This window comes from Schistocerca nitens, chromosome 4 (assembly GCF_023898315.1).
Source record: "Schistocerca nitens isolate TAMUIC-IGC-003100 chromosome 4, iqSchNite1.1, whole genome shotgun sequence".
Taxonomy (NCBI): Eukaryota; Metazoa; Arthropoda; class Insecta; order Orthoptera; family Acrididae; genus Schistocerca; species Schistocerca nitens.
This window is the reverse complement of record NC_064617.1, coordinates 661,143,909-661,167,242: the sequence shown is the minus strand read 5'-3', so window position 1 is coordinate 661,167,242 and position 23,334 is coordinate 661,143,909. Positions and strand designations below refer to the sequence as shown.

General features: G+C 42.0%; 1 protein-coding gene across 1 annotated transcript in view; it reads right to left on the bottom strand.

Moving 5' to 3' along the window:
• LOC126251672 (serine/threonine-protein kinase RIO1) overlaps positions 1–23,334 on the bottom strand; it is a 116,843-nt gene that overhangs the window by 13,600 nt on the left and 79,909 nt on the right. Inside the window, exon 9 of the mRNA XM_049952250.1 lies at positions 21,316–21,558. Within this exon, the coding sequence (XP_049808207.1) occupies positions 21,316–21,558 (243 nt within the window). The remainder of the gene's footprint in view (positions 1–21,315; positions 21,559–23,334) is intronic.

Here is a 23,334-nt window from a genome sequence, read left to right as displayed (position 1 = left end):
GGATCGGTTGGTAGGACATGTTTTGAGGCATCAAGGGATCACAAATTTAGCATTGGAGGGCAGTGTGGAGGGTAAAAATCGTAGAGGGAGACCAAGAGATCAATACACTAAGCAGATTCAAAAGGATGTAGGTTGCAGTAGGTACTGGGAGATGAAGAAGCTTGCACAGGATAGACTATCATGGAGAGCTGCATCAAACCAGTCTCAGGACTGAAGACCACAACAACAACAACAACACACAATTCAACAAAACCTGACCTTTTCATTTCACAGAATGGGCATATGATTAGTGAAACTGAACAGTTCAAATTTCTACACTTCCGTATCTTGTTCAAAGACTTACTGCTGCCATTTTTACTATTCGAACGGTATCTGAAGTGAGTGATCGTTTGACATGAAAATAAGCAAAGTAGACTAATTTTCATTTGCTTATGTCATATGGTATTATATTTTAGGGTAACTCTTCCCATTCTAAAAGTGTATTTTCGGCTCAGAAACGGGTGGTTTGGGCAATAAGTAGTGCAAGTTCACAAACCTCTTGTCGACTCTTGTTCACAAGTCTGGGTATTTTGACATTGGCTTCTCATTATATATATTCCTTACTGTCATTTCTTGTTAACAATATTAGCTTATTTCCAAGAATAAGCAGCTGTCACTCAGTTAATACTCAGCAGAAATCAAACCTGCATTTTGATCAAACTTCCTTAACTCTTGTGCACAAGGGTGTGCAGTATACTGCTGCATCCATTTTCAATAAGCTATCACAAGAATTCAAAAATCTTAGCAGTAATCCATGCGCTTTCAATTCAAAACTGAAGTGTTTCTTCATGGGTCACTCCTCCTATTCTGTCGAGGAGTTCCTTGAAAAATTAAGCTGATTCTTGTTGTATTGTTGATTTCATTTACTTAAAAACATATGGACTGACTGTTTTCAGGTTCATAAACATTTTATTTTTATCAGTTATTACTTTGATGTTGTAATTTCATGTACTGATACTTTCCATGACCCTGGAGATTTGCTCCTCAATTTGGTCCTATGGAGCTTGATGTGAAAATAAATAAACAAATAAATAAATAAATAAATGTGAGTTTCTCCGCAAGGAAGTGACATTCCTAGGACAATTGCTAATTGAGGAAGGGTTAAAACCTAATCCTACCAAGATCGAGGCAATAGAAAAATATCCGCAACCGAAGACAATGACTGAATTAAAAAGTTTTTTTTTAGAGATGATCAGGTATTACAGGCATTTCATGAGCTATTTTAGTAAAATTCCTAAAGCTTTGCATGAGGTACTAACGAAAGGGGTTCCCTATGAATGGGGAGGAGTGCAAGAAGAATCATTCCAGCAGTTGAAGGAGGAAATGCTCAGTGCTCCATCTCACAATACCCGGATTTCGACATGGACTTTTTAGTCATGATGGATGTGAGCAGTCACTCTTTGAGCACTTACCTTAGCCAAGGGCCAATGGGAAGAGACCGAGTTGTTAAAATTCCGCCTAAAGTTAGAGGAGTATGACTACCAGATACTGTACAAAGAAGGTAGGAGTACAATTAACAGACACTGTACAAAGAAGGTAAACAGAATCGAGTAGCTGATGCGCTTTCCCGTATCCACAGCAAGTTAGATGGGGATGCAACACAGAAAGAGAGTGCTGAAGGGTCAGCCAGGAACAATGACAAGTATAAAATAAGCTGACTGCAGCCACGTCCACGGAGATGCAAGCAACAATAATGGCTCCACATTGAGCACTGAAGAACAAGCCAGTGATGTAGGAGAAGACGCATCGGAAACACACAAGGAGAATGTGATGAATACCAAAGAAAAGCAGGGAGTGCTTAAGCAAATGCACTATCGGCGGACATCAGGGGATGGGGAGGACATATGAGCGAGTAAATCAATACTGTACTTGGCCTGAGATGAAGGCAGACAGAGAATTTCATATAGAAGCGTGAAAGTTGCCAGAAAAACAAAATAACACAGATAAAAACGAAGCAGCCAATGGAATTAACACTGACCCCAGAGTCTATTTTTGAAAGATGTGATATTGACATCTTAGGTCCCCTACCACTAACCCAATCCGGTAATCGATATGTCCTGTGGTTTCAGGACTTGCTCACAAAATTTGTTATAGCCGATCCAATTGACCACTAAGACGCAGACATGGTCGCGCATAAATTGGTAGAGAACATAATCCTGAAGTTTGGGATCCCAACAGATTTACTCAGTTACATGGGGAGTAATTTTACAAGCGATACTATGAAGCGAGTATGTAAACTATTGAGGATAGATAAAATACAGATGAAAGCTTACAGCTTACCATCCACAGACAAATGGTTACAGCACTACATTAGCCGAGATCAGGGCAATTGGGACCACTGGATTTAATTCACGACATTTGTGTACAACACAACTCCACACCGTAAAACAGGGTACACACCTTTCAAATTGTTTTTTGGGAGGAAGTGTAACCTACCTGGGTGGTTACATAGAAAACCTGCAAATGTAGTTTGTAACTACATGGATTACATGACTGAGGTCTGAAAATGGATGCAACTGCTGCATCAAGATGCCCCTGTGGTGACCCGGGAAAGCAAGGGGAGAAATAAGGTTAATTATGACCAGACGCAAAACCCAAAAGAATTTAGAATGCATGACCGCATGTTGTTCTATGATGAAAGCGTGCGAAGAGGAAGCAGTAAGAAGCTGGACAGTCAATGGCGAGTGTCGTACACTGTAAAAGGTCCAAATGTAATAATTCGATTAAAAGTAAATAAATGTGTAAAAGTACATATGAATTGGTTGAAAGAACTTTTCTGAGTAATATGGGATGATTAAGGTAGTGCATACCAGAGTGAACTGATGCCAGCGAAAGAAATAAGGGGTCATGCAAATGGAAACAGAAGGCTGAGGAAAGCCGTTTCTTTTGCAGATGAACATGATGCAGGCACTATAGGTGACAATCATTATGGGGAGTACGATGCTGACTGTCCTCACGGAACGAAGAGTGCTGCCAATGGACATACGAGTGCAGCAGTTTAAGTCAGCACCAGGGATATATTACGACAACCACGGTATAGTTAACCTGTACAGCACAACTTGGACAATTGTGAGTTATTTTCAATTAAAGGAACTACACGAAAACTTCGAGCAGATGCAAGCATTGGCTGACAGAGCAGTAGTGCATTGTCTCCACAGGTTGCACCAGGTAAAGTTGAAGGCTGAGAAGTGTGAAAACGTTCAAAAGACAGTAGCACATATGTGGGAAAAATTACACAGTCAAGGTGGTTAACTGGGCAGTTACCCCAGCATGAGAGACCCAGAAATAAACAGAGGAAATTAAACTTTATTGGGGAGACTAGTAAAATACTATTTGGCATGCTAGACGAAGATGACGCAGCATTTTTCAAGACAAAAATAGATGTATTAGAGGAGCAACAGAGAGAGCTGTTGCGACTGTCCAAGGAGCAAGAGACGATAGCCAAGTCGTCATTGACAGGGGATAATCAGACACTAAACACGGTAACTACAAATGCTTAAATTATTGCAGATGAAATCGCGAAGCTAAATGCGCACATAGAAGACTACGAGAACAGCACCAACAGGAAGGTACAAGAGGCCTTGATTATGATAACCATCATGGAACAGTTAGTGCAACTTACAGCCATGTTAAATGAATTAGAGTGAGAGTATGATTTGCTGATTTCTGCAATTGTGAATGCGCAGAAGGGTCTCCTAGAACCACCTTTGATAAATCTTGTGCAGGTAGTTAAGTATTTGGAACCAATCAAAAGAGAACTGAAAGACAAAAAGTTCCTGCAGAACTCTGGAAGGACCAAGGATATATGTTATTGCAAATAATACATTTAGACATCTTTTGAGTAGACGACACCTTAAGTTAAGTATTAATGGTATTTTTAGTTGATAGTTACATATATACACTGTATAAGGTATGGCCATTACCAATTGAGTACGATACGGTAAAGAAATTGTTCTCTTATATAGCACCAGAAGAGGAGTTCCTCATAATAGATGAAGCAAAGTGACAGTACGCGCAACTGTCACGTGACCAGTTACTTTGTAAAATGGTTACGGTGAGAAACTAACAGGCAATACTGACTCTGCAACTTATCTTAGAAGACAGATTAAGAAAACGCAAACCTACATTTCTTGCATTCGTAGACTTAGGGAAAGCTTTTGACAATGTTGACTGGAATACTCTCTTTCAAATTCTGAAGGTAACAGGTGTCAAATACAGGGAACAAAATGCTATTTACAATTTGTACAGAAACCAGATTGTAACTATGAAAGTTGAGGGCCATAAAAGGGAGGCACCGGTTGAGAAGGGAGTGAAACAGGATTGTAGCTGATCTCCAAAGTTATTCAATCTGTATACTGAGCAAGCAGTAAAGGAAACAAAAGAAAAATTTGGAAAAGGAATTAAAATCCATGGAGAAGAAATAAAAACTTTGAGGTTTGTCTTTCAGAGACAGTAAAGGAGATGGAAGAGCAACTGAATGGAATGGACAGTGTCTTGAAAGGAGAATATAAGATGAATATCAACAAAAGCAGGACGAGGATAATGGAATGTAGTCGAATTAAATCAGGTGATGCTGGGGGAATTAGATTAGGAAAGGAGACACATAAAGTAGTATACGAGTTTTGCTATTTGGGTAGCAAAATAACTGATGATTGTCGAAGTAGAGACGGTATAAAATGTAGATTGGCAATGGCAAGGAAAGCGTTTCTGAAGAAGAGAAATTTGTTAACATTTAGTATAGATTTAAGTGTCAGGAAGCCATTTTGAAAGTATTTGTACCAAGTGTAGTCACATATGGAAGTGAAACATGGACGATAAATAGTTTAGACTAAAGATAGTAGAAGCTTTCAAAATGTGGTGCTACAGAAGAATGCGGAAGATTAGATGGGTAGATCACATAAATAATGAGGGAGTACTGAAAAGAATTGAGAAGAGGAATTTGTGGCACAACTTGACTGGAAGAAGGGATCAATTGGTAGGACACGTTCTGAGGCATCAAGGGATCATCAACTTAGTATTGGAGGGAAGTGCAGAGGGTAAAAATCGTGGAGGGAGACTGAGGCATGAATACATTAAACAGATTCAGAAGGATGTAGGTTGCAGCAGTTACTTGGAGATGAGAAGCTTGCACAGGATAGAGTAGCTTGGAGAGCTGCATCAAACCAGTCTCTGGACTGAAAACCACAACAACAACAAGCAGTTTTGAAGGATAGCAGGTACACAGGAGAAGCATAAAATTATGCTACAACTAAGTCCCCATGGAAGTGACTAAGTACAAAAAAAAAAAAAATTCTGCTGGAAAAATAAAGGAAAGGTCAGGAGAAAGAAATTAAAAAAGACGAACAGGAAAAGCGCTGCAAACTGAGGTCAGGTGGGTTGTAAGAAAAAAATATTATGTTGCAAATTTCCATCTGAAGTTCCAAGAAACTGGCACCAGAAGGGAGAATACACATAGTGTATATTGAGATCAAAACAAAGATTGTATTGCAGATGTAGCTCTCCACAGGGCACGATGTATTGCCACAGTGGGCATGTGCACGCTTTATGCGAGTTGTTTGGCTCTCCCTTTGATGAATAGTTCTTGCCAGTAATGAAGTTGGTGCAGGTGGCAATCAAGTGCAATGAGATAAGCTTTACACAATGTGGCAAGTTAGGTGAGTTGCTTCTCCATCAAAGTGAGAGCTCCCTCCAGGCCTGGACCCAAAGTCAAATGCATGATGTACCAGGATAAAGTTCAAGTGGCAAACTGCTGCTGCAAAGCTCTGAGGTGTGTCGGTGTGTCAAGTGCTCAGGCAACTGCGACAGCTGTACCTGTGATCAACAAAGAAGAGGCTCCAAGATGTGCGTGCTGTTGTGGGCCTCGTGTTCCCAACTGGTATGACTGCCAGGCTGCCTCAAGCAGCAGCTGAGCCACAGACAAGAAAACAGATACAGCTCCAGCAGAAATGGACATTGATGCAGGAGAAGGTGCTGACAGCCAGTGGACTATTCTATTTCCTTGGAGTGCTTGGGAAACTTCAACCGTTTAAATAGTTGTGGTGTGTGTGTGTGTGTGTGTGTGTGTGTGTGTGTGTGTGTGTGTAGGGTGGGAGGGGGGGGGGGAGTACAAGAATGGAAAGTGGCAAACGCTGCCTGTGCCAAAGACGATGCACTGGAGGTGGTAACACCATCATTCAGTGAACTCTTGCCCGACAGAAGCTAGCCATCCTCAGCTGCCCTGCCCATTAACAGCTAGAATACCACCCAATGAGAGTGGAGAGCCAGCCAGCCATGTGCAAAAAGACAGCAAGGACTACATTAGGGCCAACAAGAAATCAACGAAGCCCCAGAAATCAACGAAGCCCCAACCACATATGCTGACAAGACATAGACAAAGATCCAATTCGTCCTCTAAGAAGTACAGAGTAGATTCTTTGAGCAACAGATTCAGAACTGAGTGCAGCAATGAAAATTACTGAAGACCCACAATTAACAATGGAGGAATTGGTGCCACAGGTGGAAGAAGATCAGCCCAAACCTTGAAGACTAACCAAGAAGTGCAGACTGATGAGGTTTTTTCAAGCAGAATGCTGGTAACCCAGGAGAGACAAGAACTCATATTAAAAATTAATGAGAAAGTGGTACAAACAGCACAACAGCAGAGAGAGAAACAGCCACGTACCACAATGGAAACATCCTGTGGCAAAATAAGGTGTCAACACAAGCAGTTTTGGCCAGTGCTTTGGGAGGTTTCCCCTGACTGTACAGTAAATATCTGAACTGTCCCCAACAACACCCACCCCATATATTCCCACTGGAAAAACAAAACAGCATCACAGAAAAACAATGAAGCTGTGAATAGAAAAACCAAACCCAAAGGCTGCTAAAGGGTATACAAAAAGCCTTCAAACAGTCTGCCCTTCTTCATAAGACAAGGGAATGAAAAGTTAAAAATACACTGGAATATAAGCCATAAACAAGAAAATGGATTTAGGAGGAGTACAGGATCTGATCAGAATGTTGTGCAACTGTAGTGAAGGAATTAGTTAGGATGATGTAGGGATAATATCATGTGGCCAGACTTTGTTGGCAATGGCAGTAAGGACTTCTGATACAAGAATTCACTCTCATTCTGCCAGAAGCCTTGTCAAAGACAGCAGAGGAGCTCACAGAAGTTACCCTCTTGATCTTGGGGTGGGAAATTGCCCCTAAAATGCAGCAATGATTGATGACAGGATGCTGAAGGCAATGGAAATCACTGCATTAAAGACATACTATGTATCCACGTGAAATGTGGCCTGCAGTTGCAAATGTGTCATGGTGATCTCTACACTGACAAAAGAAATCTGATTAGACCCCCCCCCCCCCAATTAAATAACCAATGAAAGCATAACATTATTAGTCGGAGCACATGGAATGTGAAAAGCTAGAAAATTTACAAGGGAATTGCAAAGGCTCAGTCTAGATATAGTGGGGGGCCAGAAACTTTAAATGGAAAAATGGTAACGAATTCTGATCAGATAAGATGTTGCAATGTGCAATGACAATCACAGGTGGCAATGGCTGTGTTCCATCATGGAACTGGTCAGCGGTGAACGGGGCCTGTTAAGCACATAATGGCAATGCCAGCAGTGTGGATTATCTCATTGGACAGATCACAAATAACTTTATCAATACAACCTGACAAAGATGAAGAAGGTATGAACATGACCTGGCAGGTATATAGAGGCCAATCCGAATGATGGAAACCCATTGGGGTAACCTGGACATCAGCAGGCAGGAAGGGAAGGAGAGGAGAGAATCCACAGAAAGTGATCACTACCAGAAAGGACACTGTGGGGCGACCAGTGTAAGGAAGGACGAAGAGGAAAGGAGGGGTAGTGAGGGAAAGATCAGTAGCAGAGAAAGTGTCATATGCGGCAATATAATGAGTAGGGAAACCCTTATTAAGAAGGCACATATCATGGTCCAAGAGAAACTGGTCAATAAGGAGCCCACAATTAGATGAAAAAGCACTGCGCCACAAAGGGTGATGGGCATTAAAATCCCCAAGGAGGAAGAAGGGAGGGGGAGTTGCTAAAGTAAGGCAGGTAGGGCAGCAGGTGTAGGTGGCCTTTCGGAAGGGAGATAGAGATTGCAAACCATGACTGACTGCAGTGTCCAAGTGGACCTGGACGGGAGCTCTTAAAAAGTGGTACGAAGGGAAAGCCAAGTACTAACAATGTCCAAATAGACCAATGTGCAAACACCACAGGAAGCCCTCAAAGGGCCGACCCGGTTCCTACAGAAAGCACAGAACCCACGAATGGTAAGTGAGTGAGCAACAGTAAACTGAGATTCTTTGAGAACAACACAAACTGCCAAGTAAAATGAGATAAGGGATTGCAACTCTGGAAGGTGACGGTAGTATACATTACAGTTCCATCAAATGAGCACGGAGCAAGGATCCAAATGGGAGGCAAACAGGCTGGAGCCCATAACGCCACAGGGTAACCATCTGTCACCAATGAGGATAGGGTGACATCCATAACTAATAGGTTAGGCTCAAGTTGTGAGGGGGAAGACGGCGCCACTGGGGGCGAGGGGGCGGGTGCGGGCTTGTCCCGAGACCTCCTCCTCCTCCTCCTCCTCCTCTTTTGTAGGTCGAGGGGGCAGGGCAAGGAGTGTGTGTGTGTGTGTGTGTGTGTGTGTGTGTGAGAGAGAGAGAGAGAGAGAGAGAGAGAGAGAGAGAGAGCAGGCTTCTCCTAGATCCAGAACTGAAAGAAAGAGGGCAGCCTTGGGTCACACTGACTGTGTGCACCACAGCTGAATTGTGGTAGCAGCTCTCTAGCCTGGGAGACGCTGGTGGAAGGGTCCAGGAGGGAACCCCATCACCAGCAGGCACCAAAAAAGGGCACTCTTCTGGCCGGGGAGCAGAAGCGACACCCAAAGAGGGGGCGGGGTGCGCCATGGGAACTACAGGAGAGAGGTAGAGGAGCGGGAAGTAGGACTGGGGTAAGGAGGAGGGAGAAAGGATGTAACAGAGGCAAAGTTAGATGTTCATTGACACAGGAAAAAGTCCGTCACATTTCTCAAAAGCCTCAGTGCAGAATAAATGATAAAGGGATTTTGCCTCTTACCTTCTTCTCCTTCTTATAAGCCAGGCAATCTGGTAAGCATGAAGAAATGATCACGACAATTAAGACACACTAGCTCCCCTCATGTAGTGAGGGTCCACATTCACCACGTAGACGGTCCACCATACAACAGGAAGACACGTGCCCGAAACGCAAGCATTGGAAACACCCCATGGGTGGCAGGACGTATGGCTTCACTTAACACCAATAACATGTAACCTTGACCTTCTCTGGGAGGGTATCTCAAATGCCAGAATAAAGGTACCAGTACCAGTGCAACTGTATTAGCTTTCTGAATATAACAAACAAAATGAACTCCCTGTCGTTCCACAATGACCCAGAGTTACTTACCAGTTTCAAGGGTGATGTCCCTATGAAAAATGACTCCCTGAACCATATTCTATGACTGGTAAGGAATAATGGAAACTGGGACCTTGCCCAGATGGTCACAAGCCTGGAGGGCTGCAGACTGGGTGGCAGGAGTAATTTTGATCAACAGCAAACCCGACCGCATCTTACTGAGAGACATCACTTTGCCAAACTGTTCATCAATATTTTCCACAAAACACAACGGCTTGGTGGCGGTGAACCTGTCCACATCAGTTCTAATGCAGACCAGGTAGCGCGGAAAGTGTTTCACCCCAGGATGGCGAGTCTGGCCCTCCTTCCAGGGTTTAGCAAAGGAAGGGAAGACTGCAGAGTTATAAGAAGCAGACTTAAATGATCCGTTAGCAACTGAAGAGATGCCTTTAGAAGAACAGCCAGTTTTTTTTGCAGTTTAATACGTTTCATATGCAAAGCATCCACCCTGAAACCACCCATCCAGATCATGGGCTCTCTCTGTGGGCACCATTCTGACACAACAAGGGCCCTCAGGCAATGCAGCTGTTGCCACGAGTTCCAATGCTGCAGTACAGGAAACCACTCCCAGACATACACAGGGAGGCAACAGCTCAGGTATCATAAGTGAGATCCCTGTTTTGTCAGCGGGCTTCCATGCTGTGTGTGTGTGTGTGTGTGTGTGTGTGTGTGTGTGTGTGTGTGTGTGTGTGTGTGTTTAGGAATACTGAGAGAAGGGAAGGAGGTTGCAGAGGGGGAAGGATCATGGACAGAGAAGGAGGTGCAATGGGATGGAAATGTAGCCCGGGAAGGAAGAATGGGTTGCAGTAACTCAGGGTCCTGTGTGCTCTATACACGAACTCACAAAAGAACCCTGAGGCCCCTGGAGGGATTCCTGCTGAGTTACACCATGGTCAGACAGTGATTACAAAAGTAGATATCGGATTGTAAGACAGACCCAGGGACAGATAAAGACTCAGTTTAAGGTTTAGTAATAATCATGAGTCAGTTGAAATTTAAGAGAATAATTCAGAATAATCAATGTGGAAAGAAACGGGATAGGCCTATTTAAGTACTGAGGAATGATAAGGTGTTTTTCAAAGTTCTCTATGACTATACATCCTGTGATAAAGAAAACCACAACAGTTAGTTCACTGAAGATAAGTGGGTATCTCTGAAAAGCACTACTGCACAATCTGGAAAGACAAAAAGATGTACCACAATGTAAATGAGAAGAGATCTTGGGTAACAGAAGAAATACTTAACTGACTGACAGGAGAAGGAAGGATAAGAATGTTCAGGAAAAGATAGGGAAACAGCAATCTAAGTCACATAGGAATGACAAAGTAGTACAGAGGTGCTAGATGAAATTTATACACGTCAAATGCAAAGAAATTGAAAAAGAATGAGCGATTCAGCACACAGAAAAGTCAAAATGACCTTGGGTGAAATTAATAGCAAGGGCATCAATATCAAGAGTGGAGGAGGTATTCCACTCTTACACAAAGAGAAGAGAATAGATAGATGGAAAGAATAGACAAAAGGCTCTACAAGGAGGAACTGTCTGATGATGTGATAGAAGAAGAAATGGGAGTCAGTATGGAAGACAGAGGATCTACAGTTAGTGCCAGAGTTTAAAAGAGCTTTGGAATAACTAAAAAACTACGATTTAATACATAGGATTTAAGACATATCAGGTTTCCAGCAAAATCACTTCCACAAAAATCCTGAAGTTAGCAATGGCAACTAAGTGCGTAAACTATGTACAATCAGTTTAATAGCACACATACCAAAGTTGCTGACAAGAATAGAAGAATGAATAATCTAGAATCTGTTAAATGATGAGCAGCTTGGTTTAGGAAAGAAAGATACCAGAAAGGTAGTTTTGATGCACTTTATAGTAGAAGCAAGACTTAATAAAATTCAAACACATTAATACAAACAGTTCACCTAGAAAAAGTGTTCGGCAATGTAAAATGGTAGAAGTAAAAAATTCTCAGAGAGACAGGTGTCAGCTATTGTGAAAGATGGGTAATAAACAACACTAGTGAACCCGGGAATGTTTTGCATCACCCCAGTTTCCAGAACTCGGGAAGATAGATGCTGACTGTGCATATTGTATCACAGAGACAGTCCCTTTGACTGTTCAGGGATGTCACTAAAGCTGCCCAAAGATGTAAACAACTTGCATGAGCAGGACCTGTTAGACATAGGGCGTCCGACAGCCAGTCAGTTCCAGAACGTCCACCAGGAAGGAAGTACATGGCTCATGTTGCCTGTAGTTCAATCATGCCTAGATGGTCAATACCACGGTTTGATCGCATCCACATAGTTACTTTGTGCTAGGAAGGGCTCTCAACAAGGGTAGTGTCCAAGCGTCTCAGAGAGAACCAAAGCAATGTTGTTCGGACATGGAGGAGATATAGAGAGACAGGAACTGTCAATGACATGCCTCGCTCAGGCCGCCCAAGGGCTACTACTGCAGTGGATGATCGCTACCTATGGACTATGGCTTGGAGGAACCTAACAGCAATGCCACCATGTTGAATAATGCTTCTCGTGTAGCCACAGGATGTCGCGTTAGTTTTAGTTTAGTTTTAGTTATGTCATGTTCCGTAGATCATTTTCCCGATTATTTTATCGATATGATGTGGAACAAGTCAGATTACAAGATATATACACACACATGAATAATGCTATTATTAATATTACTGAAATTTATAGTTCTACACATGCAACTACATTTAGAGGTACATTTTTTTTTTTTTTTTTTTTTTTTTTTTTTTTTTTTTTTTACCGTTCTGAAATAGAAACTCGTCCATGGAATAGGAGTTGTACAAAAGAAATGATTTTAAGCTAGATTTAAAACTTGATCTGCTACCTGCCAGACACTTTATGTTGTTGGGCAGATGATCAAAGATTTTTGTTGCTGAATAATTTACTCCTTTTTGAGCAACTGATAGCTTCAATAACAGATAGGAAAGGCCATTTTTCCCTCAAGTGTTGTGGTATGAACATCACTGTTCTTCGCGAATTGAGATGGATTATTTATAACAAATTTCATTAGCGAATATATGTACTCTGATGATGCAGTTAAAATACCTAACTCCTTGAAAAGGTGCCTACATGACGTCCTTGGGTGAACACCACTAATTATTCTCACTGCTCTCTTTTGTGCAATCCATATTTTATGTCTAAGTGGTGAGTTACCCCAGAAAACTATTCCATAAGACATTATTGAGTGGAAATATGCGAAGTACATTAGGAGGCTGATCTGTTTTTTACCACAATTAGCGATTATACAAAGAGCGAAAGAAGCTGAACTTAGTTGTTTGAGAAGCTCAGTAATATGCTTCTTCCAGTTCAAGTGGTCATCAAATGTGAACTCCCAAAAATTTGGAGAAATCTACCCTGTTAACTGAGCCCTGTTCATATGCTACATCAATTGTCGGTATGACTATTTGGTGTACAGAACTGGATATAGCGAGTTTTTTCAAACTTAAGGGAGAGCCCATTTTCTGAGAACCACCTAATAATTCTTTGAATGACATCCTTAACAATATCTTCAGCTGCTTTTTCTGGAATGGGATTTATTATAACACTCATGTCATCTGCAAAAAGTACTAGTTCCGCTTGCTGAATGTTAAGTGAGAGGTCATTCATATGAATAAGGAACAGCAGATGACCTAAAATTGAACCCTGTGGGAGTCCCTTTGTGATAACTCCCCATTCACTAGAATTTACCACCCTCACAACATTATTTGTGCTATTCAGCACAACTTTTTGCATTCTATTCATTAAGTACGATTCAAACCAGCTGTGTGTATAGCCTTCAATTCCATAAAACCTGAGTTTTTCTACGAATGTGACATGATCCACACAGTCAAATGCCTTGGAGAAATCACAAAAAATACCAACTAGCGATAATTTGTTGTTTAGGGCTTGTACTATTTGATTGATAAATGTGTAGATAGCATTCTCAGTTGAATAACCCTTCCAGAATCCGAACTGTGACATGCTGAGTAAATTATTTTCACTTAAATGTGAGACTACTCTTGAATACATAACTTTTTCGAATATTTTAGAAAATGAAGTCAGCAATGAGATTGGTCTATAATTATTTAAGTCACTCTTGTCCCCTTTCTTATAAAGAGGTTTGACAATTGCGTATTTCAATCTGTCTGGAAAAATTTCCTGCGCCTGTGAAGCATTACATACATCGCTAAGGACTTCACTTACTAGATTAGAACAACACTTCAAAATCCTTTTAGAGACTCCATCAACACCTACATGAGCTCTTGTTTTTCAGTATATTTATAATTCCCTTAATTTCAGTGGTGGATGTTGGTGCTATTTCTAAAGGCCTAAAGTCCTGGGGAATGACGTTCCCAACATATTTTTTTGCTTCTTCAACTGAAACTTTTAACCCTATTTTTGCTGCTACATTCAGAAAGTGATTGTTAAAAATACTTGCAACTTGTGAATTATTACTCACAACATCATCATTTAGCTTTATTGCTATGGTATGCTGTGCACTGTCGGGCTGCCCCATCTCCAGTTTCACAATACGAGGTGTGGCTAGAAAAAAACCGGACTAGTACTGGTGAAACAATAAAACGAATGCAATAAGGCTGAAAGTCGCGTGGCCTGTCACGTGACTCTCGCTCCGCCTACTGCTCGAGTTTCATCTGCCTCCTGCACTCAGTCTGCCCGTGGCGTCTGTTTTAAGTAGTTGACGTTTTGTCTGTGCGTCGGAAAATGTTGAGTGTACAGAAAGAACAGCATGTTAACATCAAAATTTGTTTCAGACTAGGAAAATCTGCAAGTGAAACGTTTGTAATGTTACAATAAGTGTACGGCGATGATTGTTTATCGCGAACACAAGTGTTTGAGTGGTTTAAACGATTTGAAGATGGCTGCGAAGACACCAGTGATGACACTCGCACTGGCAGACCATTGTCAGCAAAAACTGATGCAAACATTGAAAAAAATCGGTAAACTTGTTCGACAAGATCGCCGTTTAACAATCAGAGCAGTGTCTGAGTTAACAGGAGTTGACAAGGAAAGTGTCGAACAAGTTTACCGATTTTTTCAATGTTTGCATCAGTTTTTGCTGACAATGGTCTGCCAGTGCGAGTGTCATCACTGGTGTCTTCGCGGCCATCTTTAAATCGTTTAAACCACTCAAACACTTGTGTTCACGATAAACAATCATCGCCGTACACTTGTTGTAACATTACAAACGTTTCACTTGCAGATTTTCCTAGTTTGAAACAAAATTTGATGTTAACACGCTGTTCTTTCTGTACACTCAACATTTTCCGACGCACAGACAAAACGTCAACTACTTAAAACAGACGCCACGGGCAGACTGAGTGCAGGAGGCAGATGAAACTCGAGCAGTAGGCGGAGCGAGAGTCACGTGACAGGCCACGCGACTTTCAGCCTTATTGCATTCGTTTTATTGTTTCACCAGTACTAGTCCGGTTTTTTTCTAGCCACACCTCGTATTCCATATAGTTTTTATCTTATTATCCGCATCATTAATTTCAGTCAGAACACACAAGCTTCTCGACTTCATAATGACTTTCCTTAAAATATTGCAATATCTTTTGTAGTAAGCAAGTAGCGTCAGTTCCTGACTTATTCTGGCCTGTCCATATATTTCCCTCCTCCTCTTACACGATATCTTAATTCCCTTAGTAATCCATGGCTTACTTGACTTTGTAGTGCCTTTTTTGGATAACGTTTCAGGAAATCAACTCTCAAATATTGAGACAAATTTACGGTGGAATGAATTGAATTTGGCATCAGCATCATTATCTGTGTATACTTAATCCTACTCTACCTCTTCTAGACTGGACTTAAAACTCTGTATCCTGTTCGCATTACTAAGCCTCCCTGCCTTGTATGAACCTGCCTGAATCCCGTAAGGTGCTATATGTGTTATTTCCATTAACTGTGCATCATGATCAGATAACCCATTACCAACTGGGTACAGATTAATTGTTTCTGCCTGAGCACTGTCTACGAAAATGTTATCGATAAGTGACACATTAATTGTTTCTGCCTGAGCAGAATGTTATCAATATGTGACCAACTATCCCGCTGCACACGAGTTGGAAAATTTACAACAGATACTAGATTGAAACAACCAAACAAAGATTCTAGCTCATTTTTCCTATCCGTATCTTTTAAAAAATTTACATTAAAATCACCACAAACCACTAACTGCTTCTTTCTGTCTGGCAGGTAGCTCAATAATGCCTCAAGATTTTTCATGAATAGCTGAAAGTTACCTCGAGGGGATCTGTAGTTGTTACAATTACTATAGAAGTATATTGCAGTAGCAACTCACAAGCACACACTTCAAGGATCTGATCTACACAAAAACTATTTGTTTCAATATTTTTAACTTTGTGTCCAGTTTTTATATACGTAGCAACTCCTCCTTTTTCCATGTTGACTCTACATGAATAAGATGCTAATTTTTAATCCCTTAAATTTAACTTCTCCATCCCTGCGGTTACATGGCGTTCACAGAGACACGAAACATCTATACCTTAAGAATTTATCCCATTTTCTAGGCATTCCAGAAGCTCATCTATCTTATTTTTCAGTCCTCTAAAGCTCTGATGAAACACACAAATTTTATTTCTTTGCATGCTGCTACAGACATTATGGCACTGTTCTGTTTAAATCTCTTTCATTACTCTCTGTCTGTAACCTGACCCTAACCTAAAAAATGTATTCCTCTGACCCAGTAATCACAGGTATTTTGTCTTGTGTGCATGTGGCCTCCCCCCCCCCCCCTTACATTTTCTGCAAGAAGATCAACTAATCTATCCTTCCCCCTCCTATTCAGGTGCAGGCCATGACTAGTATAACGCTACCTCCCATTTGCATCAACAGGCAGTGCACAGATATGAGATTTAGTTTCTGCCAACAGTAACCCCTCCAGCTCTGTTAACACGGTTGACAGCCATTGGCGCTGCAAAACATCCACAAACCCCACGCAAGTGTGAGCTGTTGCTGCACCTATTACATCCGGGTCACACCTAATACTGTAGTCCGAATTGCTAGCAAGGCTGTTTCCTGCTCCTCCTACTATAAGAACATGGTCCTCGCCATCAAAATCTTTGCACAAGACCCCTAGGTTTTCTGTAACCTGGCTAAGCTTAGCACTAGGTTTCACAATGCTTGTGGCCTGTTACTCTACTCTTAGCCCATCCTGTAGCAACTGGCCTACACCTCTCCCATGACTGCTACCTAACAGCAGGACTCTCTTCTTTCTACTTGACTTTACTCCCAACCTAGCATTACAATTGTTACTACGAGTCTGCTGCATCCTACTTTGCTAAAAACTGTTTGAGGCTCTTCTACTTCAGGTAACAAATCAAACTGATTGCTCACTGGAATCTGAAAAGTGATTTCAGGGGTTTTCTTCTTCTGACTACAACTTATAACCTGTGCCCAGCCCCCGTTGTCTCTTTCCCCCTTCCACCTGTCTAATTCAAAGTACACCATTTCTAGTTCAGCCTGAAGGGTACAAATCTTTTTTCCCTGTTCCACAATTTTCTTGTCATGGCTACATAATCTACAACTCCATTGGCGAGCTTCATCTGGCACTATAACAGCTTCCCCGTACAATCTCCCCATTGAAACACCAACCCACAATCCTGACATTTCACTACCATGCTCACTAATCTACAACAACATCCACATTTGTCACACATGACGGCAGATTAAACAATAAAAATTACACTACAAACAAACAACACAAATAAAAACAATACAAATTACACTACAAACAATTCCCTTACACCAATTAATAATTCGCAGAAAGTAACTTAGCTTATGGTGAGATGAGTAGAGAACTTCTGGCCGTCAGGCGAATGTAGCAGCAGGTGAATGCAAACAGCGCAACGTTAATTGCTAGCATAGGTTATAGCGGCGGAAATCACGAAATGAGTAAGAAACTGAAGGGGCTCGATATTTTCTAATGACAATACTGAATTACGTATAAATACTCAATGGAAACAGAAACACCACATACCGACTTTACTGCACAATATGGAAAATTAACTGTAAGGAAGTATAGAAAAACAGAAAACACGAACCGAATGAAAACTCCCCATAATAAAGCTACATAGACACTACCCGGAAATTACTGAATAATCATATAACTTACTGTGGTCGATAACGAAAACAAACTCATGCCAAAGGCTTGCACTTTAGAGCAGTTGTCCTTTCAAGAAAACTATGCAAGTAAAAGTGAAACCTTCAATATATAGATCACAATAGATACTAATTTAATAGGGAGAAACATTCCACGTGGGAAAAATATATCTAAAAATAAAGATGCTGTTACTTACCAAATGAAAGCATTGGTATGTTGATCGGAGACAATAAAAAACACACAAACACACACACAAATTTCAAGCTTTCGCAACCCAAGGTTGCTTCGTCAGGAAAGAGGGAAGGAGAGGGAAAGACGAAAGGATGTGTGTTTTAAGGGAGAGGGTAAGGAGTCATTCCAATTCTGGGAGTGGAAAGACTTACCTTAAGGGGAAAAAGGGACAGGTATACACTCGCGCGCGCCCGCGCGCACGCACACACACACACACACACACACACACACACACACACACACACACATAAGCAGACATTGTAAAGGCAAAGAATTTAGGCAGAGATGTCAGTCGAGGCGGAAGTACAGAGGCAAAGATGTTGTTGAGTGACAAGTGATGTACGAGGGGCGGCAACTTGAAATTAGCGCAGGTTTAGGCCAGGTGGGTAGCGGGAAGAGAGGATATATTGAAGGGCAAGTTCCCATCTCCGGAGTTCTGATGGGTTAGTGTCAGTGGGAAGTATCCAGATAACCCGGACGGTATAACACTGTGCCAAGATGTGCTGGCTGTGCATCAAGGCATGTTTAGCCACAGGGTGATCCTCATTACCAACAAACACTGTCTGCCTGTGTCCATTCATGCAAATGGACAGTTTGTTGCTGGTCATTCCCACATAGAACGCTTCACAGTGTAGGCATGTCAGCTGGTAAATCACGAGGGTGCTTTCACACGTGGCTCTGCCTTTGATCATGTACAACTTCCGGGTTACAGGACTGGAGTAGGTGGTAGTGGGAGGGTGCATGGGACAGGTCTTACACCGGGGGCAGTTACAAGGGTAGGAGCCAGAGGGTAGGGAAGGTGGTTTGGGGATTTCATAGGGACGAACCAAGAGGTTACGAAGGTTAGGTGGAGGGCGGAAAGACACTCTTGGTGGAGTGGGGAGGATTTCATGAAGGATGGATCTCATTTCGGGGCAGGATTTAAGGAAGTCATGCAGCCTATTGCACACAGTTTGAGCTTGTAGCTGACTTCCTTAAATCCTGCCCCGAAATGAGATCCACCCTTCATGAAATCCTCCCCACTCCACCAAGAGTGTCTTTCCGCCGTCTAACCTTCGTAACCTCTTGGTTCATCCCTATGAAATCCTCAAACCACCTACTCTACCCTCTGGCTCCTACCCTTGTAACCGCCCCCGGTGTAAGACCTGTCCCATGCGCCCTCCCACTACCACCTACTCCAGTCCTGTAACCCAGAAGTTGTACACGATCAAAGGCAGAGCCACGTGTGAAAGCACCCTCGTGATTTACCAACTGACATGCCTACACTGTGAAGCGTTCTATGTGGGAATGACCAGCAACAAACTGTCCATTTGCATGAATGGACACAGGCAGACAGTGTTTGTTGGTAATGAGGATCACCCTGTGGCTAAACATGCCTTGATGCACAGCCAGCACATCTTGGCACAGTGTTATACCGTCCGGGTTATCTGGATACTTCCCACTGACACCAACCCATCAGAACTCCGGAGATGGGAACTTGCCCTTCAATATATCCTCTCTTCCCGCTACCCACCTGGCCTAAACCTGCGCTAATTTCAAGTTGCCGCCCCTCGTACATCACTTGTCACTCAACAACATCTTTGCCTCTGTACTTCCGCCTCGACTGACATCTCTGCCTAAACTCTTTGCCTTTACAATGTCTGCTTATGTCTGTATATGTGCGGATGGATGTGTGCGCGAGTGTATACCTGTCCCTTTTTCCCCCTAAGGTAAGTCTTTCCACTCCCGGGATTGGAATGACTCCTTACCCTCTCCCTTAAAACCCACATCCTTTTGTCTTTCCCTCTCCTTCCCTCTTTCCTGACGAAGCAACCTTGGGTTGCGAAAGCTTGAAATTTCTGTGTGTGTTTGTGTGTTTTTTATTGTCTCCTATCAAAATACCAACACTTTCATTTGGTTAGCTACTAATTTACTTATTTAAGCTACAATATTGCCTCAAATTGTGTGCAATAGGCTGCATGACGAGCAACTTCACTCCCGACGTCTGTGGCGAGGTCCATCTTTGCAACCACACCACTGTGCAGCATGGTACAGATGGGCCCAACAACATGCCGAATGGATCGCTCAGGATTGGTATCACATTCTTTTTACCAATAAGTGTCACATATGCCTTCAACCAAACAATTGTCGGAGATGTGTTAGGAGACAACCTGGTCAGACTGAATGCCTTAGACACACTGTCCAGCGAGCGCAGCAAGGTGGAGGTTCCCTGTTTGTTTGGAGTGGCATTGTGTGGGGTGGACGTACACCGCTGGTGGTCATGAAAGGTGCCGTAATGGCTGTACAATACATGGATGCCATCCTCCGACCAATGATGCAACCATATCGGCAGCATACTGGTGAGGCATTCGTCTTCATGGACGACAATTCGTGCCCCCATTGTGCACATCTTGTGAATGACTTCCTTCAGGACAACGAAATCACTTCACTAGAGTGGCCAGCATGTTCTCCAGACATGCATCCTATCAAACATGCCTGGGATAGACTGAAAAGGGCTGTTTATGGACGACGTGACCCACCAACCACTCTGAGGGATCTACGCCAAATCGCCATTGAGGAGTGGAACAATCTGGTCGAACAGTGCCTTGATGAACTTTTGCATAGTATGCCACAATGAATACAGACAGGCATCACTGCAAGGGTATTGGAGGTACTGGTGTGTACAGCAATCCTGGACCAGCAACCTCTGAAGGTCTCACTGTATGGGAGTACAACATGCAATGTGTGATTTTCATGAGCAATATAAGGGGCGGATATGATGTTTATGTTGATCTCTATTACAGTTACCTGTACAGGTTCAGGAAACAAGGTGACGCAAAACTTTTTTTGATGTGTGTAGATCCTACATAGTTTCCAACAATGCATATTCCACAGTAGTATTCTAATCATAAGCTGACAAGCTGTACGTACCACTTTCCTCTTTTCTGTGAAAACCAAATGCAAGGACGAAAACAAAACAGCACATAGCTGTGTATACAATTTTTGTTTAAAATAAAGAATGTATATGGGATAAACTGTATCTATGGTTTGAATGAACTGCTTTTGTAGTTAAAGCTGAGTGAAAGATAGAAAACAAAACCGTACATTTTCAGAGTACAGCAGTTTCTTTCTTTCAGTTTGTTTCAACAGAAAACCAAAAAAGTTTTTTATGAAAATATTTAGTCTTTGTCCATCTGAAGATTTATTGGACTGTTGTGTAAAAATTTGAAGTAAAAAGGTCAGGAACTTATTTAGAATTTTCCACAATGTTATTTTACAAAAATTTGAAATACATTGGTTGAGAGTTTTACTAACATGTCTGTCTGATGTTTATTAGAGTATTGCGAAAAATCTGAAGTAAATCTGTCAATAACATTTACTATATGGTATCATTCCATGCAGTAGAACTGTTTTTATTTTGTATGGATATATTGACCTAGTCTTAAAACCCACCTTCTTGCTTTCTGGTGATTCATCTCTCGGCCTTGCACTATCCACAAACTTGCTGCTTTTTTCTGTGTCTGAATCATCTTCTGAGGCATTTTCTGTATCTGAATCACTTTTCGCACCCTGAAGAATCTCTGGTGTTTGCTGTGGCTGGGACAGGTCACTTTTGAGTCCTGTGATTGTCTTGTATGTGAGATCTTCTCCTTCACCCGCTTTTGCTTTAGTAATATCTCTCTCAAAATCTACAACCTGCAGCAGACATGAATTGATAGAATGGGACTCCAGGTATAGCACACATGAAACTAAATACTCAAATAAACCAGATCGAGTTACAACAATATACAAGACAAATAAAAATAGCTATCAAACTGTCTTAAAGAGAGAGAGAAAACTCACTCCTCACCACCACCACCACCACCACCACCACCACCACCACCACCACCACCACCACCACCACCACCACCACACCTATTAATGTGTGTGATATTTAAACTATACTTAATAGTTTTCCTTCTCCTACATTTTTATCTAATACCCTTGAATTTTTTATAATTCAATTTGCCCCCCCCCCTCCACCCACCCCACCCCACCCCCCATGAACCATGGACCTTGCCATTGGTGGGGAGGCTTGCGTGCCTCAATGATACAGATAGCCATACCGTAGGTGCAACCACAACGGAGGGGTATCTGTTGAGAGGCCAGACAAACGTGTGGTTCCTGAAGAGGGGCAGCATCCTTTTCAGTAGTTGCAGGGGCAACAGTCTGGATGATTGACTGATCTGGCCTTGTAACACTAACCAAAACGGCCTTGCTGTTGTGGTATTGCGAACGGCTGAAGGCAAGGGGAAACTACAGCCATAATTTTTTTCCGAGGGCATGCAGCTTTACTGTATGGTTAAATGATAATGGCGTCCTCTTGGGTAAAATATTCTGGAGGTAAAATAGTCGCCCATTCGGATCTCCGGGCGGGGACTATTCAGGAGTACGTCGTTATCAGGAGAAAGAAAACTGGCATTCTACAGATCGGAGCGTGGAATGTAAGATCCCTTAATCAGGCAGGTAGGTTAGAAAATTTACAAAGTTAGATATAGTGGGAATTAGTGAAGTTCAGTGGCAGGAGGAACAAGACTTCTGGTCAGGTGAATACAGGGTTATAAATACAAAATCAAATAGGCGTAATGCAGGAGTAGGTTTAATAATGAATAAAAAATAGGAGTATGAGTAAGCTACTACAAACAGCATAGTGAACGTATTATAGTGGCCAAGATAGACACGAAGCCCATGCCTACTACAGTAGTACAAGTTTATATGCCAACTAGCTCTGCAGATGACTAAGAAATTGAAGAAATGTATGATGAGATAAAAGAAATTATTCAGGCAGTGAAGGGAGACGAAAATTTAATTGTCATGGGTGACTGGAATTCGACAGTAGGAAAAGGGAGAGAAGGAAACCTAGTAGGTGAATATGGATTGGGGCTAAGAAATGAAAGAGGAAGCTGTCTGGTAGAAGTTTGCACACAGCATAACTTAATCATAGCTAACACTTGGTTCAAGAATCATAAAAGAAGGTTGCATACATGGAAGAATCCTGGAGATACTAAAAGGTATCAGATAGATTATATAATGGTAAGACAGAAATTTAGAAACCAGGTTTTAAATTGTAGGACATTTCCAGGGGCAGATGTGGACTCTGACCACAATCTATTGGTTATGAACTGTAGATTAAAACTGAAGAAATTGCAAAAAGGTGGGAATTCAAGTAGATGGGACCTGGATAAACTGATTAAACCAGAGGTTGTATAGAGTTTCAGGGAGAGCATAAGGGAACAATTGACGAGAATGGGGGAAAGAAAAACAGTAGAAGACGAATGGTTAGCTCTGAGGGATGAAGTAGTGAAGGCAGCAGAGGATCAAGTAGGTAAAAAGACGAGGGCTTGTAGAAATCCTTGGGTAACAGAATAAATATTGAATTTAATTGATGAAAGGAGCAAATATAAAAATGCAGTAAATGAAGCAGGCAAAAAG